We start from the raw sequence: 21,369 nt of genomic DNA on the forward strand, positions 1-21,369 counted from the left end.
TTTAGATGAGACTGACCAAATATGATGATGAGCTGATAAAATCTCTAGGAGGAGTTTGTTAAAGTATGAAGGCTGGAAATGCCAAAATTTGCACAGAAATCACAGAGAAAATGTAAAATGTCCAACTTCCTGTGGGGTTTGGAGCTTGGCTTCAAGATACTTTTTTGTAGGTCTTGGGGTGATAGATGATCCTACCAAATTTTTTATTTGTACGTTTTTCGTAGCGGAGGGGATGTTCTCTTGAAATTTTGCAGGTGGCGCTATCAAGCCATTTCTACACGCCCACTTCTGACGCCTCTACTATATGTAAATTTTCGCCACTTCTGACGCGTGTGCTAATTTTCATGAGTTTTCGTGCATGTTTAGACCTTCAAAAATGTGATTCATTTCGGAGAAAAATACTTAACTGAGCAAAAACAATAGGGCTTTGCACCCACAGTGTAGGCCATTCTGGCCTGCTCCTCGGTGCTCGGGCCCTAATGATAATAAATGGAGCAAAAACAATAGGGTCCTCACACCCCGGTGTGCTCGGGCCCTAAATATTAATAATAATAAACGAAGCAAAAACAATAGGGTCCTCACACTGCGGTGTGCTCGGGCCCTAATTAGGAGAGCTAAGCAGGGTTACAAAGAAAAAATAGTGAGAGATTTTGGTGGGCGAAATCTACATTCAGCCTGGGATGGTATGAAAACTGTTATCGGCACCAAGACAGAAAAGAATGTTAAGGTTGTGTTGAATGGTTTCAGCTGTGACAGTATATTTGCATCTTAACTAAAAAAAATTTATCTGAGATTTGACACCTCAAATTTTATGAATGTCATTTTAGAACAGAAATCCCATCCATCGCGAAATGGTTTTGTCACCTTCTTTGATGAACTAGCTGTGGTCAACATGTTTAAACACTTCAGAACTGGAAAAAGCCCTGGGCCTGACAACATAAGCAGTCGCCTGCTCATTTCTTGTGCTGATCAATTAGGCCCAATTTTTCATTATATTTTCCAGTTGTCTTTAGAGCAACAGAGAGTGCCAAACTTATGAAAACAGTCTATGGTCATTTCAGTGGCCAAACAAAACCATCCAAAAGTTTTTAACGATTTTAGGCTGGTTGCTCTAACCTCATTAGTTATGAAGTGTTTTGAAAAACTTGTTAAAAAAGTAGTTCTAGAAAAAAACAGAAAATTTCATGGATTATTTAAGCACCTTGAAGGTAGTAAAACACATGCAAGGATTTTATTTATTGATTTTCCATCAGCTTTTAATACAATCCAACCACATATTTTAGAGGATAAGCTCTTAAAAAACTTTGATCATGATTTTAATATTGTGGGATGGATCCTTGACTTTTAAAACAAATAGAACTCAGAGAGGAAGGGTTAATGGCTGTTTGTCGGAGGAGATGTCATCATCCGCAGGGTCTCCCCAGGGGTGCGTCCTTTCACCACTTCTTTATAGTTTTTATTCTGATGATTGCCAAAGTCAGCATGAAAATAGACACATTTTAAAATTTGCAGATGACTCTGCAATTGTTAGTCTCCTCTCCTGTGAGGAAAGTAATCATGGTCCTGTTGTGGATGATTTTGTGCTCTGGTGTGATAGGGCATTCCTTAAATTAAATGTAGAAAAGACAAAGGAAATGCTGATTGATTTTAGGCGTAAATCTATAACTCCACAAAACACTACCATAAATGGGCAGATGGTGGAATTTGTAGAAACATAAGTATCTCGGCAGTTTGATCGATAAGTAAAATTTTAATTCCAACACTGATATGATCTGCAAAAAAGGCCAACAAAGGCTGTTTTGCCTTCGCAAACTGTCAAAATTTTCCATCGATAAGACCTTGATGACTTTATTATAAATCATACATTGCAATCTGCTGGTATGGAAATCTCACTGTCAAGTCCAAAACTGCTTTTTCAAATATAGTGAAGGTTAGCAGTAAAATTATAGGTGTCCAGCAGTGTAGCCTCACTGACCTGTACAATAGACAGGTAGTTAGGAAGGCCAAATCAGTAATTTCTGATAGCTCCCATCCCCTTCATTTAGAGTTTCAGATCTTACCTTCTGGGTCTCGGCTTAGATTACCTCCAGTAAAGAGTAATAGATATAGGCATTTATTTGTTTCAAAAGCCATTTCTTCTTTAAACTCAGCCCGGAGGACTTCACAGTTTTATAGTGATGGGGTTGTTAATACAGATTATATAAACATTTATATTAATATGTGAAAATCATTCTGCCTATTTATTCACATAAAACAATAGATTGATTTACAATTTCTAAGACACTTTTGCCTGGGAAAGGCTGTATGTGAAGAGGTTTTAAAAGCCCCTGAATAATCTGTGATTGACAGCTGAGGAAAACAATATATATATTTTACACTCTAAACCCAAATGCTCAAAATAATTAAATTGATTAAGTAGTATAAACTTAATTTTCTAAAACAGTTCTACTAACTCAAATGTTAGGAGTTTCTGAGACTTTTTTAAATTGTGAGTAAATTAAACTCTTTAATTTACTGAAACTATTTGCAGATTAAGTAGGTTTCCACTTGAGTATAATTTCACTACACTTATTTTTGTTGTTTCAACTGTTAAGCGTCTGACATCACTAACCTGTGCGTGCGTGTCAATGTCATTAAATGATATAAATTTTAAAAGGGTTAACATTTAAAATATACACACACTATATATACACATTCACTTCAAATTAGGATCTCAGAATTATAATTTCAATGACCATGCCAGTGGTTTCAACTTTAGATATTTATTTGAATTTATCAGTGTCAATTAATAAACGTTTGAAATTTTTTATTTCGAATTAGGTTAGGTCCATAATTTTATTGGCTTACGACACTCACGTGGTCCAAGATCAACGTGTGAGAACCGGAACGCGCAATGTGGGAATGACGTTGGCGGCTTGGCGCCACAATTGACTGCAGTCGAGCTTCAAGCTGTCGGCAGTAATCAGCACCATCAGTTTCACGGTAAGTGTTAAATTTGTTTTTTATAATGAACAGTTGCTAGCTTCCACTCGTTCCCCGCGATACAAAAAAACAGCCGTTGCCAATGTTGTCTGATGTGGACATAAAGTAAATAACCTGGAAACACCAAAGTTACGTTGCTGTGGCGGCTCGGTTTTATTTAGTGGGAAACACGTCTGTACTGTCCCGCGTGATCTTGCTTTTCTGGCGCAGAAATGTCCATCTTGTGTCTCGCGTGTGTGATTAAGCGCAAGGGAGAAGCAGCACATTCAGATCAACCTATGGCGGTCAGCGTGTTAATAAAAGAGTTAAAAACAGCATTTTTAAAACCTGTCACTGTTATCAACTGTTGGATATATAAGCACGAACATTGTTCGTCTGTAAATAAGCACATGGTTACAAAGACATAAGCAGTGCATGCGCTGTGTGATAAAATATAGCCAAAATCTCAGTTCTTTAAGGTGTGTGTTTATCATCGATGTCTTGGTTATGAAACAGAACAGACAACACAAGCAGAAAATATATAAAGAAAATGGCTTTATTGGGCTATAAGATACATGTAATGATAATCAGACCGTAGACATGTGTCTGAAGTTGCAACTTTTGCTGCGTTCTAGGGATGTAACGATACTTCGCAGTTCGATACTTCGCGATACAAAAAATGCCACGGTGTTGCATCGTGCATGATGGGGATATTTATACGATGATGTTCTTTTAATTTTATTCATTGGTCGGCAGTGCTTTAAGTGGGCCAAAAGAGGTGCCGGTACTTTTTTTTTTTTGCTGACTCGACTTCTATATTGAAGGGGGTTTATAATCAGCAGTCAACAGACGACATTGTAAAAAATAATAAATCCTTTTATAAGTTTGTGGATTTGCTTGAGCTAGAAAGAGCTACTGAACATAAATAAAATATGCAAAAGGATTTTGAAAAAAATACCCTTAGAAAGAGCTACTGTAGAAAGAGCTATTATTGAACATAAATAAAATGTGCAAAAGGTAGATATGTGAGTAACACTTTCAGCATGGTTAAATGCTAAAACTAGTTGTTCAGACAGAAAGAGCTTAAAAAAAAACTTGAAAATGACACCAAGACCATGATCTATGGGTTCAAGAATAACAAAATACTGGCCATTTGAAACTAGAAAGTTATGACTTTATTTTGTCTCATTGTTTTCCATTTTGCGGGTGGTAAAACTACTTTGCGTGTCGTTCAAATTCATTCAATCTCGTTCACTTGTAGTTTAGCAATCAAACTAAATGTATATTACAATTTCAAGAATGTTTTTACCCTGCACATCGCCTGAGAAAATCTGAAGTTGCGTCGAGGGGAACCAAATTGACAGCCGCGACAGCGGAGATTATCGCGTACAGTACCTACAAAAGGGTATTGGATAAAGCTTTGCGTCTGACCTGCAGTGATATCATTCTGGCTTGGTGGGATGTCAGGCAGCGAGTCCTCTGATTCTGACCTTGTTCTTTTACTACTCAGAGTCTAAAACAAGGAGGGCATATTAAGTGTTCATTGTATATTAATTTTAACCAAGCAGCTATGGTTAACACAAACACACCAATACACCTCCTCAGACCTGACTGACAGCAGCAAAAGCGGCGCATGCGCTTTTAACTTGTAAACTCAAGGGTGTATGGGTAATGTAGTCTCTGCTCTCGGTGGGACGAATTAGGAAGCGTACATTGTCAGCGCAGCCAAAGGATTAAATTAAACAGATGTGCAAATGAGCGTTCCGGTACGCCAAAAGCACGTTCTGGGTGCACAGAGAGGTGGTGGTACGCTCAAGAGCTATATTTAGAAGTGGCGGTACTGAGTACCAGCGCGTTCCGGCCCACTTAAAGCACTGTTGGTCGGTCAATACGTGATCTACTCTGCGCCAGCGTCACCTGTGCTTCACCGCAGTCACACAGACATCGCTTGAATCACCTGCAGCTTGAACTGAAGGTCAGCAACATCACTTCGGTAGAAACAGAAATTGATATAGATGATGCCCAGTCATCTTTTAACTTCAACGTCTGGCAGCATTTTGTTTTCATATGACTCTACGGGAATCTTAATCCATCAAACAGAGGCGTGCATGCACAAACACATGTCCAGACATGCGCTTCTGTCCTGTCCATCAGCCGTGCGCACCCGCATACAAAATGACGCCACGCGATTGAGATATCTTAAGAAAACATAACATACATAACTAAAGTAAGTTTATAAATAATAATGATTATCTTATTTTGACTTGATCACTATTGGCTCCTGTAGATGGACATCAGAAGTTGAGTTTAAAGTAGTTTAATAGTTACCTAGTCAGGTCTTAAACATTAGAGGAAAAATCTCAAGTAAACCTCTGTCAAGTCTATAGAATTGCATTGTTGCTAAAAAAGAAATCACATGTATGTGTTATACTATTCTGCATTTTCAGATATAAAATTAATATTTAGTTAACTAGCTGTAGGACACAGTTGGCAGTAACTATGACTGAGATTATTTTAGTATAGCAGTCATAAAATTACTTGTTTCTTAAAATAGTGCTATTGTAAAAATATTCTTGTAAAAATAAGTTATTAATCATTGTTATCATAGTATAATGTAAAATGCCAATGTGCAAGAAAATATGGGCTGTTTCTCAAAAATGCGTTCTTCAGCGATCTTGCGTCCTTGCTTTACGTCATCATTAACAGTCGAAGTTCAATTCCAATTCTCAAGAACACAAGTACAGAGGACGCATGAAAATACCCGGATGAGTTCTTGATATCGAGGATGCATTGAGTGCAGACTTGCGCGCTGAAATCTGGGGATGTCACGTGACCAGCAGGAAGATCGCAGACATCTCAATTCTCACAAGTGCGTTCTGTGTTCTCGTGACCTTCTGAGTTCGTTCTTCCGAGGTCGCCTGGCAAGACCAGTCTCCACGAGAACACAAGTCCGTTCTTTGCGTTCTTGGAATTGAGAAACAGCCATGTTCTCTGCTGTCATTATTTTAAAACCTTTTATCCCATTATGCCTCCAAACATGTTAACAATGTTCATGTTAAGTATAATGAACATGATACTTAAAGCAACACTATGTAGTTTCCATGTGAAAATGACTTACAGCTCCCCCATGTGGTTGAAAAGCGCAACAGTGCCTGGTATCAGACACTCTTCTGCAGGCAGGGGGAGGGGCGGGGCTGTGTTTCCTACCCTCCACCACCACTTTCAGAGTGTGCTTGTAGCAGCTAGGAGGCTGCTCATGTTGCAGCAACAGTACAATTTGTCCAGTTAAAAGTTGTTCTATCACTGAAATAATTTTCGAGACATTATTTAAAGGTAAAAAACTACATAGTGTTGCTTTAAATACTTTTAAATAAATGTAGGAATAGGTTAAGCAAAGGACATTGTATAAAAGTATTAGGGGGCATGTGCCCCAGTAGAGGTTTATATCTAACAACCCCCCTGCTAAGTCCCTTGATTCTAATTTTATGTAAAATGTATCTAAACCATGAGAGACCTGCAGTACAGAAGGTTCAGTTAAGCCTTAAAATTTAAAAAATTCTTTATTAAGTTTTATGTACAACAAAAAGGTTACTGAAACTAATAATATTATGAAAATTAGTCTGAAATTTAAATAACAGTTTAATTGTTTTAATTTGCTTACAAAAAACCATGATGTGTATCGTACCGTGAGCAAAGCATCCAGATACAGATCGAACCGTGAGCTTAGTGTATCATTACACCCCTACTGCCTTCACATGTGTGCGGAAGTTCAATAATTATGTAAACTGTTAGTTAACTTGTACTCAGAATTAAGTATAAGTAATTCTAATTAAACTGTTTCAAGTTTCCCTGCTTTAATGGAGCTATACACTTTCTAACATTCATTTTGTTTGCCTTTTAGGTTGCTGGCTGCAAAATGATTTGGCAGTGTAAGATGTGCTCATCTTCTTTTACTGACATATTGCAAATATTTAAGCACTACAGCACAGCCATTTTCCAGTGTAAGCTGCCTTCCATGCATCTAGGCATATATCTGTAAATGCTGGAAAAATAACTAGAATCAATCCTGACAGTGAATCTTCACATTCAAATATTAAACTTTCTGCTCAACTTTTCCCAGGGAGAGAATCCCTTTACTATTGCACAGTTGAGGCAAAAAAATCGTTGATGAAATGAAGAAAGCTGAGAAGAACTTTCCGCTTATAAAAAAATAGGATGCAGACAACATTTGAACTGCAGTGACAGACCATGGTGAAGACATGCCCACCAGTGAAAGAGCTCATGGAACTCTGGCCTGCACTCAAATAGAGTCTGAGGTAATGTAAAGTGGCAATTTTTCCTTTTATTCCTGATAACTTATAGCACATTCAGGGGCAGTTTTATGCTTTATGGGAGGGTTGTAGATTTACCCGATTCACATAATTAAAATGACTGTGTTGTCTTTGTTTTAAAATGTAGGTGTATTTAGAGTTCCAACGGATTACAAAACAACCAAAACAACTGTGACAACCAAGGATGCCCTAATATGATGGAAGTATTGGGGGACTCCAGGATGTACAGCTCAATACACTCACAATGGTTACCAGAAAGGAAAAGACTTACTTGAGGTGTGACGTGAGAGACAGAAGAGAGTTTCTGCCCCGCTAGGGTCCAGACCGGAAAGGGTTTAGGAAGGGGAACGAAGGGAATATTCCATCGCCTAGTCTTTGAGTGGCAGTGAGGTGAACCGAACCGATTTGCATCGGCTCGGACTCGAGAGCTGAGGGGGAAGCTTTGGCAAAAAATTCCTGTCAGATTTTTTGAGAATGCCAATTAGACCTGGAGCAAAGTTGCAGACGAAGCACAAGGCCCACAAAATCCCCTCAAAATCTCTGGGAAGCTCCGCAGCCACAAGTTTATCCGCAATAGCAAAATTAAGACCCTCGAGAAAACGTGCCCGGAGGGCTGACTCAGAGTCTGGAAGTTGATGGAGTAGTCGGTGACGGAAGACCTGCCCCTGTGTTAACCTTGAGAGATGTGCGGCAGCTTCATTACCCTGAGCAGAGCGATCAAATAATCTGGACATCTCAAGACCAAAATCCTCGAATGATTGACAACAGGGGGCACAGGCGTTCCCGACTGCAATGCCCCATCACCCTGATTAGAGCGATCAAATATTCTGGACATCTCAAGACGAAAATCCTCGAATGATTGACAACAGGGGGCACGGGCGTTCCAGACTGCAATGCCCCACTCACGAGCCTTGCCTGAGAGGAGAGTTAAAATTAAAGCGACTTTGGCCTCCTCTGTAGCGTAACGCCGTGGCTGCAGAGAGAAAATCAGCAAGCATTGCGACAAAAAGGCTTGGCATGAGTAAGGATCTCCGTCATATATGGGTGGACTATTGGCATGAGGTTCGGGGTCTTGAGAATTATCACGATCATCTGAGGCCCCAACCTCCCGGGTGGTCACATTTAATTGAGTGGCTTGTTGGCCCAACAAAATTCCCTGCTGAATGAGAGTAGAACGCAGGGGGTCCGAACCCGCTGAATCCGCCGTTTGGTCAGTCTGTTCTGTCATGGTCACACAGAACACGGACTCAAATGCGGGTTCAATGAGAGAGAGAGTTTATTAAAATCAAACTGGAGGATGCAGGTCAGACTTCGTAAGAGCGAGCCAAAGAGTCTTTCCACAGTCTGGTGAATAGCGGAGTAACCAGCGCAGCCAGCGCGTAGAGAAGAGCACACCAGGAGAGGGGGGCAGCTGCTGAACACTGCGGGCCGGATTACTACAGGAGGGGAGAGGGAATATCCCGGACAGGTGAACCCAGCGGCAATGGGCAAACGGACAGTCTGGAGAGAACAGAGAAAACAGTGCGAGCCACCCAGGAGCCTGGACGAGACAAGATGAGGTGAGTGACAATAAATTCAAGACGTGACTATGAACAATACTTGGCAATAATATATCTGCTATGACTATGGGGATCAGCGTGGAGAGCAATAGCATCAACAAAGGACTGACAAAAACTAAAGGAAGTGGGGGAAAGAAAGAGAGAAGATAATCATAGTAAAGGGCTAACTGGTGCAGAAACTAACAAGATAATGAATGGAACCCAAAAGGGGCGGGGACACACTGACAGTTGAGCGTGTGGCGAGCTGTCAAAACAAAACACCGCGTGCCACAGAAACACACATGAAACACACAGATCAGAGCGAAGACATAACACTTAGTATTTGCCATGTGTAACCAGTTTTTGCTTTAATATCTGTTTTATTTTGTAGGACACATCTGATGAGCCAGAGCTTTTAGATGTTGCAATGGCCCTCCTTACAGTCATCATAGATGACGACACAAGTCCAGTTCACTTCCAGCCTGAGAAAATCTTTGTCATCATTGAAAGTGAGATTGTGGTCAACCTCTCCAGATTTACTGATGCCTTTCTGGTAAAGTTTGGACTGATCTGTGCACTACACCTCAGCTATCCCAGGCGACTGACAACACTTGAATTCACTCAGAAAATTTTTACTTTGCCTTGATGATGGAAAAGTGTCATCCAAAGACTTGATGCGTATGTAGAATTGTATCTGAAAATGTGTAATGCCTGGCAGTTTCTCTGTAGTTCAATGCCAGTTTCTGTGAAAATAATGCCTTTCTGCGCTAATTTCTGGGATTCTTTTTTTACAATCTGCATAATGTGCCTTTTGTATTTTCAAATGTTATTTGTGACTTGAATTGTTGTCTATGTTGGTATTTTAAATTGACAATGCCATTTTAAATGGAAAGGGCAAACATTTTGTTTAATTCAATGTAATTCAAACTGTTTCAGTTTGTGATTCTGAGCCATGTGAAGCTTTGAGCCATGTGATTTTGAGTTTCGCGTGTCAAAGGTTTTGAGTAATGTGTAATTAAAAGAAAACTAAACAAAAATATTGAGTTTACATAACTTAAAAGTGCTTCTTAGTGTACTTAATTTTAGTAATGTTAACTTAATGCCATGAGTCCATGTAACTGAAAATTATTGATAGACTTAATAAGAACTTTTAATTTAATTGTAATCAAAAGGTTTATGTAACATGTAATCAAAATATTTAACCTCTAAAAGAAATTGTGTTTTAAGTTTATGAATGCGTTGCCTCAATTTTTTTGAGTAATGCTTACTAATTTGGGTTTACAGTGTAGACATATTTTCTATTCATTTCAAATGTATACCTTTAAAACCCATGGTTTTACTACAAAAAAGTGCATGCACCATGTTTTTGGCTACAAATACTATAGTAATCATGGTAAATTTAGCAAGGCATGTAGTGTATTGTTATTGAAATCTGGTAACAGTACTGTTTGGCCACCGTAAAAATGAACACAGGATTAGTCTTTGGTTGGCCAGCGAGAGTTTTACTTGTGTGCAGTAAAAAGCTCAAAAGAGGTTAGTGTGGACTCTTTTTTGTGGTTTTGTAATCATTATAGTAGAAACACAACAAGGGACGAGCAAACTTATCAACGTTTGTTAACAGCCGCCATTACTCCTTCACGTGTTGATTGTGAAAGCAGCACAAAGGAATGTGTGGACATGCATGCGATCCTGTGTTTAATAAACTTGTTGTGCAGAGATATAAGCATAGATGCAAGTAAATAAGAATTTAGATGTGCTGTTTGCAATCGCGTCTTTTATAAGAATAGCAAAAAGCGTGTCAAATTTCCTAACTCGTATGTTTGTGTATGTGTGTGCCCATCGTGTGCACTGTTACAGGGAAGCACAAAGAAAACACTTGTGTCTGGAGATAACTTTTAGTTACACACATAGGCAAGTAAATAAGAATTTAGATGTGATGTTTGGTGCACTCTGATAAAACAACTCAGCATATCAAGGAATGGAGAGACTAGATCTGGGATTGACTGCAGGAGGCGAGAGTAATGCATATTGATTTCTCTGCTCGTTTACTTCAATGGAGCGGGGCGTGGTGATCTCAGCTCATTATACAGATAATGAGGTAACAGGAGAAAGATGGTACCTCTCCTCCTTTTCATAGAGTTTACACTGAATGAGAATATTTGTTTTCAATTTCACTTACATTATTTAAAACTAAAGACAAGACATTCCAAGCATTATGTAGACATTTATCTTTTGTTTATATGACAATTATCCGTCAAGTTACAGTTAATTTTTCTGACGCGTTTCTGAAAGGACTTCACTGAGGGAGAGAGAACAGAATGCGCATCATGTTTATTTTCTTAATTTTGCAAAAAGCACTAGACACTTTAACGTTTTAAATTATATATAAATCATATCTGTATGTTCAAAATCAGCAGAGTAATCTAAGTCTCTTTGTGGAGTGATTGAAAAATAATGAGTTTAGAGTGTTAAAAGTAGATTTCAGGCTTTCTTTAGATATATTTATCATGTTTGTGTGACAAGTGTTCACAGAGTTATAGTTGATTTTTGTAATCTGTTTTGAAGACAGAGATGTCGGTAAGCGCACCATGTATATTTTCTTTTTTTTATAAGAACAGAAAGATTTGTTGTTATTGTGAATGTACACAAATAAAAGTAGACCCTTAACAGTTTCAAACGATGTCTAACACTTAAGTGTATGATTATTAATGATGGAGTATTTTAAGTTGATTCTGCTTTGATGAGGAGAAAACACATCAAAACGCAGCCCCACGTTTTTGGACCCCAGAAAGTCCACACTTACGTTACGTGATACAGCTGTTTCTCATCACTGCAGGAGAGGTGAGCTGTCTGAACCCATGTGTGCTACAGGCCAGGCCAGCAGAAATTAATATGTTTAGGGCAGAGATAATTTATTACTATTACTAATTTATTTAATACCTGTATGTATAAATGAAAAGTAAATTAAAGATTTGAACATTAAAACAATCTTAAAGAATTTGCCCATAGGTCATGACTACCTAAGTTACAGTTTTTGATGACACTAGTCAATATTCAATAAATTAATATGATATTTTGTCCCCATCTCCAGACAATATCGCTACAAAGCATAGGCAAGTTATCCGCTAGGCCTGTGGCATTCTGTGCAGGCACTTCAGGAAGACAATCACAATCACTGTATAATAACTATGAAGTTTAGATCAGATATATACCAAACAGATCTGCATTTGTAGTTAATTCAGTTTTATTCATGTAGCACGGAAAGAAAGATATACAATCTGACCCAGTTGAAAACATTTAACAATTATTCAGTATCTTGCCCAACATCTGTGCGGGTAACATAATAATGTATAAAGTGTGTTAAATCGTGAATGCTGTCATTGATAGACGCCAACAGCCCCATCCTATTTGATTCTCTGGAGGGATCTGGAGACTCAAAGTACACAGTGCAGGGATTTTGAGAACTGTCTCAAGAAACTGTCACCTTTTTTTTACTAAATTTATGAACTCAGAGCCTTGTAAAAAAAAATTTACTTTCGCATTTTATTTTCTTATTGTATTTTCATACAAGGTTATATATTTATCTCACAAAACATTTTACCTCCAATATGCACTTTAAATCTGATGAAACTTTACGCTTTGTTTGGATGTTTATGATTGGATTTATATGTTTCGGATTGGTTGTGGATTAATTTCCAAATAAATAGCTTGTTTCCGTTTTATCCAAGTAAATGTCTGCTTCCAAGATGCTAAAAAAGTGCGTTTACGTTGGCCACATAATTAGAGGTTGTCGGCGCCTCCGCCATCTTAATGTATCTTTGCTCTACTATTACCAGCTGACGTATCACGCAAAACACACAACAGTGTCCACAACAACCAATAAGGTGAGAGAGTTTATGACATTGCTAATAAGTTTACATTGGTGTTTCGAGGGTGAAATCCAACAAGATGCACAAAACAGTTAGCCAAGTGTGTTTAACTGAAGGAGAATATATTAAAAAGAACAAGGCCTTGTAAGATGAGGGAAGATCATTGTTCCCAAACCTTTTTCAAGCAAAAATGAATGTTTCTTTGCTAAAATTAGGTGGCATTAAATTCTTCGTTTTAAGAATTGGACTTTTAAAGTTATAAACTGTAGTTACTCAATTCATTAACAATGGCTGAACTCTAAGTGAGATGGTGCACTTTTGGCCTTGTGGACGAAAAAAACAAAAATGTGCGGCAGCGATGACTAATTAGATGTTAAATCTAATAGGAGATTCTATGATGTACCATTAAGACTTATTTACTGAATCCTAAAGGCTTTTAGTTCAAAATCACTAGTAATGTTGAGTTAGGAGACACTTTTGTCTTTAATCTAGCGGATTTGTCCTCTCGAGTAGTCATCAGTGTGCATACTATGTTACTACAGCTGACCTAGACAGAAAGCGCAGTTCCGTTTTACATTTACAAGGATATGATTTCACTGGGCTTTGCATTTGTAATGACACAAATACGTCACATGTTTCTTTAATCAAACTCACTTTACATAGAAATCCAGATGTCGCGGAAACTCCAGCTTTCCTGCCAGAATCTTCTGGTAGATGCTGAAGGGATTATCATCAAAAAATGGGGGATACCTTCAACAGAGAAAGACAAGAAACAATAAATATTTAATAAACATTTTTATTTCTTATCAGTAACTATGATCAGAAAACGCCCTGTAAACAACCAGAGAAAGATTGAAATGTTGTTTTTGCTGACGAAAGACATTTTTTTTATTTAAAAAAAGTTACAAGCCAGCACTAGCATTTTTTAGGATTTTCACAAAAGTTTAATGCTTTCCAGAAAATGTTATTCTATAAATATATTAACACGCATGTAGCATTGTGCTACTGTTCCTTGTTAACATTACCCAGTTTTCTTCACAGGTTTCTTAAAGAATTTAATTAAAGGGAAGCCAAAGACTGGTATACAAAAGGAAAACAAATCAGTTAATTAATATCAAGGGTATGGTTAAAGGGTTGAAAGTTGGCAAAAAATACTGTTCCCAGGCACACACAGGGCCAACAGGAAAGCCTCACTATCACACAAGACACAGTGTAGTAACCACCTCAATCTCCGTAGCACAGCACCCCACTAGAAAACTCTGTACACAACACACTCAAAAATGCATAGTACATATGAAACCACTCTACACTTGAGGCTAACTTTTGGGTGAGTGCTGCACAACGTTTTAATACAGTCTGCCAACCCACAAAACAAAACAACCACCCCTTAAGAGAAATAAAGAAAACAAACAAACCAAACAAACAAATAAACAGCATAAACAATGAGTCTTGGAGGTACAATCTAATTAGTAAAATTACAATGGGAAAAGCGGCAATTTCACCCAGGAGCACTAAGTTGCTTGTGCTAAAGATCCCATTGGTGTATATACATTTTAAAAAGGTTTTGTGTAAAGTGCAAAGTTTAGGAAAAAAGTGGTTTAGAACGAATGAATCCATTACTGTAGGCCTTTAAAGTGACAGCTGTATATTTTAATCAAAAAACAATCTGCTATATAATGTTATCCCAGCTAACACAAATACGTAACTGTTACAGATGAGTCCCGCCTCCAAAATTCACATCGCCAGTATGATTGGCTTTACCTTTCCTTAGTCCCGCCTCTCTAACTTACTTCGCTTTATGGTTGGTTTGTCTACACTCGTGCTGCAACATTCGCGCTTCAAGCGCCAAAGCTCAGCCTGAACGAGACGCGATCATGTGCATGATTATGCAGGCAGCTACCGGTAAGTGTGTGAGGAAGAAAGCATTCTATTAACAGTTTTATGCACAAAATATGGAACACGTTGTTACAAATAACGATTCAGGGACATTGTTTTCCATGGCAATCCCATATTAACCCGAAGAGTTGCAAACTTGTAACCGTATAGTAGTATACGTATGTAGTTTAAACGGACTGCTAATAAAATAATAAAGCACAAACAATAAAATAATTGCTAACTGCAGTAGTAAGCTTTTTTGTTTGCGTTTTTTGTAATGGCTGTTAAATAAGTATAATGTGTTATACTGGAGTGCTGGAGTAGATTGGGAAGAAATGGTTCAGTATTTTACTTGCCCAGTCTGAATTTTCACTGACATCACAAAAAAGTAAAATATAAAATACAAATAAAATAGGCCTAATCTATGTTTCTGACATGTGTAACCCTAATAAATATGAAACCTAAGATTAAAGGTGCCATAGGATGTGTTGTCATAATATGTTAAATTGTTCTTATACAATTACATAGAAGGTATGTTGCTTTTTTAAGTGCAAAAATTATCCAGAAACGTTTTTACATGTCTATTTACAACCCCAGAATTTGTCATTTGAATGAAATGGTCTATTTTTGCCCTATTTGAAAGGGATATGAATAATAATGTTGAGCTCTGCTCTGAGGCTCATGCCAGAAGCTCTCATTAGTAAACAGACCTTATATTTCGAGCCCTTATCAGACAAAAATACATTTTGAGTAACAACTAATCAGCTAAACGCTAGCATATGATATAGCATTTATTGGCATGAAGCGCTAACTCAGCAGTCACAACTTTGTTTTTAGCATTTTAACAAATTTGTAATTAATGTGTAATTTTTGTTTTTAGCATTTTAACAAATTTGTAATTAATGTGTAATTTAATGTTTTCAAAACATGCACATTGTGTAATGGTTTCCTTTGCTGCTCTATAAACCTAGACTACTAAGGAGACCATGGTGTCTGTGTGACCTGATTATTTTGTAGACATCTTTTGAAAATTAAACAATTGCGTGAGTTTGAGGAAGATAAAATGAATTAACTTTTTTAATATTTTTTTAAAAAGGAAGTCAGAATTGCGTTAATATATATGTACTTTTTGTTTAAAAAAAGAAAAAAATATACATAATTATGAGAAGTGCCCTTTATTTCACTTCAGCCCCTGCCCCTCAAAATGTCTGTGCACGTCCCTGGTCATTACTATCCTCACGTAAGAAAATTAAATCTCTCTCAGCAAGCTTTAAAAAAATGATCCAATCTGTGACTGGATGATCAACCTGTGAGTTTTGTGAACCACTGAACCACTCTTAAATAGTGAGAATCAGGGACGTCGTTAGGCCTATTTTAGGGGGGCTGAAGCTACCCCAAAATGTTCCTAAGCCCCCCTAAATGACAGGGCTCTCAAGTGTCACGCATTGAGCGTGACAGTCACTCATTTCGGTCTTTTGTCACGCACTCCCGCCACACATTGTATTTCTCACGCAGAAAACTATTTATAATATATTTAATATATGCCGCAGGCCCGCAGCGCACAAAAGTTATCTGGTCGCGCCGCTCTCACTATGGAAACCGGCAGGAATCAAGCGCGTATCCCCTAGAGCCTGCCACTTATCAGCCAATCAAAAAAAAAGAAATAGGCTACACAATAGCCAATCAGAAAATAGCACTATTGTATCTGGGTAAGATTTAACGCAACAACCAATGAAAGGCGTCATGCTGCGTCAAGTTTCGTCTCCTCCCCTGATCTGAGTCAGCAGCATGGATTTAGCGCGTTTATCAATCCGCAGGGGGCCGAGCAGAGCGAACATCAGTAGTACAAGGTGTGTGCAGGGCGGACTGGCCATGTTGACCTGGCGGCTGTTCTGACCCGCCGTGCAGTCGTCTCAGGTTGACATGTGAAAGAGAGAGAGAGACAGACGCAGCGAGATGCTGCAAAATCAATCACAGAAATATTCTCCAGGAAGGGAGCTGGTCAGTCACCAGTAAAAGCACGCGTCTATATATTGCTTATTAACGTAACAGGTTTTAAAGTCATGTGCTGGCGTGATGCATTGCATTATGTACAGTTGTTGTACTGAACGCATCAGGCAGATCATTTCATGCAGCGAAACACCAGGTGATTGTGAAGTGTATCCTTTTATAAAACTAGTTTTTTTGTGGAAAAACTGGATCAAACGTGCAAATTGAGCTTTTAATGGGCATTTCACCTTATATTTGCAGTAAAATAGCTTTTTTAAAATCTAATAATATAATTAAATTATAGCTTATTAAATATGTTTGTTTCATTTCATTTAAAATATTAATATTTTAACATTTGAACTCCTTCCTTTTAAAAAGTGTAAGGCACCTGTGTATTTGTCTTTGGTATGGTAGTATAATGTGTATTCCTAGTAAGTTTTTGAGGGTTCAACATGGTATTTTTAATATTAGCTTGGCTTGGTTTACCTATCTTAACATTTTAAACAATACTAAAACGTATCAACAAGTAAAGTAAAATAAAACAACAAGTAAAAGAAAAACGTTTTGATTAAACTATATCAGAAAGTAGTAAGTACCCATCCAGATTGTTTTATCCATTGTGGTAGCCCTTGCTTATAAAAAGGTTGGAGACCCCTGACCTACAGTATAGACATAGGGGCTGTTTCCCAAACAGGGCTTAAGTCTTGTTCAAGACTAAAATGCCTGTTTGAGTTTTAGTTCTTAACTAAAAGTAGCTTGCACTAACATATCTTAAAATACATCAGTCACGTTGTTTTGTCTCAAGATGCACACCTGTAATATTTTTGTGCTTGTAAAAACTACATTAACATCCTAATATAACTAAGGCCTTGTCCTGGCTTAATCTAAACCCTGTCCTGAAAACCACATCATAATGCATCTTGACAACTCAGTATTAAGGTAGATCACTTGTTGGTCATTCCCCTTTTCTAAATTTTAGATCTGTATAATTTCCAGATTAACACAGTGGCTATCAACTAATAATATTAACCTATAAGATTAGCAAATCCGGTTTATGTTTACATTTATGTGAACACACACATTTATCTTATTTTCTGGTTAAAAGTTTATTTTGTCAAAAAAAATCCTTGGCTAAGGTTTCTATGTGAGCATAGAAATGCAAACAGTAAAATGATGTGTTTGTACTGGAAATGTGTACGTGTATTTACACAGTGAATAATGAATCAGGAAGTCTTCATTGTAAAAAAATCTCCATTCCCAAATGAACATTTTCTAGTCCCATATATGACACACAGGGAATACAATGGAATAGTGGATTGCAATAAGGTTAGTAGTATACAACCTAATAGTTAAATAATATTTGGGGTGGTGGGGGGGGGGGTATTTGGAGGGGTGTCACTCTTGCCTGTCTTCAAAACTTGAGAGCCCTGGTCAATAGCTTACCTGGTAAAGTATGCAGTGATGCCAATTTTTTTCTATTTCTTGTACTGCTTTTTCTCATTTGTTTAACTTACCAACTTTTTAGCTGTCTGACCTCTGTTTATGGACATTTTGGATGTTTCATGTGACCAATTTGCAGATAGCATTTAAGTCATTGCTTATAGAATAACTAATCAGGAGCAAAGTCTGGCCTAAATTCCCCCATGCAGCTTTGATGTGTCTAAAAGCTAACATTACAGTAACTTTTATTTAACAGAGTAGAAATGGAAGAGGAGGATATGTCTGTCATGTTTTACTTGTTAACATCTTGGTTTCTTGACTGGTTGTTGACATAATTGTAACTCAGATGTGAGTGCAAAAATTTTGCAAACACAAGTTACAAATACTCTGTGGGCTGAGCCCCCCCTGTCTTCCAATCCTAGTGACGTCCCTGGTGAGAATATCTGGTGTGGGGATGAGCAGGAACAGTTGGTTTACATGGAAATCCAGTTTTTGTTTGTTAAAAAAACAACAGCATCAAAACAACAACAAGAATAGCAGATTAAACACTGTGGTTAGAGGACCTATTGGCTTTGTATTGGCAAAATTTGGTCCGTGGTAAAGCTAATTGAGGAACCCTGTCCTATGCCCACAAAGTCAAGTGGCATTTTCTTATCTGTGACTTCAGTTAATATTTCAGATTCAGAATCTGAAGTTTATAGATATTTCACTTCGGTTAGAAGAAAAATTTGTACTGATGATTGATATGTACTGAAAATTGATATATGTTATTTGTGTTTTGATAGATGTTTTGTCTTAATATTCTACGTTAAAAGTACTGTATTTTTTATTCGAGCTACTTGCATTTATTTCGGGCTACCAAAAACTGAAGAGTGCCTGCCCGAAGGGCTACCAGGGATTTTGAAATTTTGCGAGCCCTGAATACTGCATATATCTCTACATTGAATTAAGGGCTGTCACCATTACTCTATTCTTTTTGAGGAGTTAAAAAAATCCTTGAGTACATGTCGAGTACTCCTTAAAATAGCGGAGATGCGGTTTAGTGAAAATTACAACAGTATCAGAAGCATACAAATCAGCGCTACGCTGCCTCTCTCTCTCTCTCTCTCTCTCTCTCTCGTTTCCTCGCTCACACACACACCGTGCACGTGGATCACTCCTGCGTGAGGAAATAATGCGCATCCTTGTGAATTTTGGAAGTTAAAGACGACTGAGCTGCAGTGGCCTGGCAAAACACATTTGAGAAGAAAGGCGCAGCAACTCAAAAAGACCTGCGTGTTTCACAATTACTCTAAAAGACCATAATGACATTTTCGCGCGTGGAGCAGCAGTTAACTTATGTGCAATCTACCGGCATTGCCTTTGCGATTGACGTATTGGACACCCCTGCCCTAAACCATCCGCTGACTGTTTAGATATAACATGAATATACTTCTGTAAAAATATGCACATAGTTTGTTATTCAGTCGCTGGGTGCTCTGCATTATATAAATACAGTAATACTGCCAATCACTGTGTATAATGATGATGAAGACGCTTAACATTAGTCAGTTCGTGGAAGTTAATGGCAGTTAACATATAGAATTAATATGTCACGTTTAATTACTATTTTTACTGGTTTTAATGTCTTACAACAGAAACAGGACATATATGTATATAAGAATGACATTATTTATCCCTTAGTTGCATTAAAGTACAGTATATGACAGTTCAGACTAGTAGCAAAAGCACAAACATTAACCTGGCTTTGAGAGCAAATGTGACGTAATGACGTCACAGATATGCAAATTAGTACGTCAAGAATCGATTCTGAATCGAATCGGGAGACTAAGAATCGATTCTGAATCGATTCATGAGGGTACAAGCGATTCCCACCCCTAGTACCCACAAAATTACTTAAAGAGGTATTCCATGTAGTGTCAGATACAGTACTACATATCTTTAACACATCGCTAGAATTAGGATACATTCCAACAGCTTTCAAACTAGCAGTTATTAGACCGCTCGTTAAAAAACAACACCTTGACCAGGGAGATCTTAATAACTTTAGACCAATCTCAAATCTTCCTTTTTTTTCTAAAATATAAAAAAGTAGTGGCAAACCCGCTACGCACATTCTTAGTGAATAATAGTACATATGAAAAGTTCCAATCAGGATTCAGGCCCCACCATAGCACAGAGACAGCACTGCTTAGAGTTACAAATGACCTCCTTTTAACATCCGATCGTGGGGAAATCTCAATCCTTATATTACTAGACCTTAGTGCAGCCTTTGAAACAATAGATCACACAATCTTACTCAATAGACTAGAAAACTATGTTGGCATCAGTGGTCAGGCGTTAGCCTGGTTTAGATCGTATCTAACCAATCAATATCACTTTGTTTATGTAAATGAGGAAGAGTCATATCACTCCCCGGTTAAATACGGCATACCACAGGGATCAGTTTTAGGCCCCATCCTATTCTCGTTATATATGTTACCTCTAGGAGACATTATTAGGAAACATAACATAAGTTTTCACTGCTATGCGGATGAAACCCAGCTTTACATCTCGTCACATCCTAGCGAAACCCACCAGTTCTCTAAGCTAACAGACTGCATTAGCGATATTAGTGACTGGATGGCACATAACTTTCTTATGCTAAACTCCAATAAGAAAGAGATACTTATTATTGAACCAAATCACTCCAAACATAATATGTCAGATTACAAGTTGCCCAAGGATGGCTGTGCTATCTTCCACGGTTAAGAACTTAGGCGTGATGTTCGACAGCAATCTATCTTTCGATAGTCATATCTCCAATGTCTGCCGCACAGCATTCTTCCATCTTAGAAATATCTCAAAAATACGCCATTTGCGGTCTGCATCAGATGCAAAAAAGCTTATCCACGCTTTTATGACCTCTGGAATAGACTATTGTAACTTGTTACTGGGGGATGTCACGCAAATCAGGTAAACAAGTTACAGCTGGTTCAAAACGCCGCCAAAAGATTGCTTACTCGTTCTAAACAGTATGACCACATAAGTCCAATTCTGGCATCTTTACACTGGCTACCAGTTAAATATAATTTAAAATATTACTAATCACCTACAAAGCCTTAAATGGCCTAGCACCCTCGTATATTAAAGAATTACTATCAGAATACAATCTATCATGTACACTGCGATCACAAAATTCTGGCCACTTAATTATCCCTAGAATATCAAAAGTGTCAAATGGTGGTAGATCCTTTTCCTACTTAGCCCCTAATTTCTGGAATGATTTACCAAATAATGTTCCAGTATCAGATACAGTCGATTACTTTAAATCTAAACTTAAGACATTCTTCTTTAACAAAGCATTCACATAAAATGTCCAGTAAA

General features: G+C 37.8%; 1 protein-coding gene across 1 annotated transcript in view; it reads right to left on the reverse strand.

The window, feature by feature from the left end:
- The window catches only part of prkx (protein kinase X-linked), a 374,991-nt gene that overhangs the window by 81,448 nt on the left and 272,174 nt on the right, over window positions 1-21,369 (reverse strand). Inside the window, exon 5 of the mRNA XM_065254896.2 lies at window positions 13,354-13,449. Within this exon, the coding sequence (XP_065110968.2) occupies window positions 13,354-13,449 (96 nt within the window). The remainder of the gene's footprint in view (window positions 1-13,353; window positions 13,450-21,369) is intronic.

Source organism: Paramisgurnus dabryanus, chromosome 4, assembly GCF_030506205.2.
Source record: "Paramisgurnus dabryanus chromosome 4, PD_genome_1.1, whole genome shotgun sequence".
In the NCBI taxonomy this organism is placed as follows: Eukaryota; Metazoa; Chordata; class Actinopteri; order Cypriniformes; family Cobitidae; genus Paramisgurnus; species Paramisgurnus dabryanus.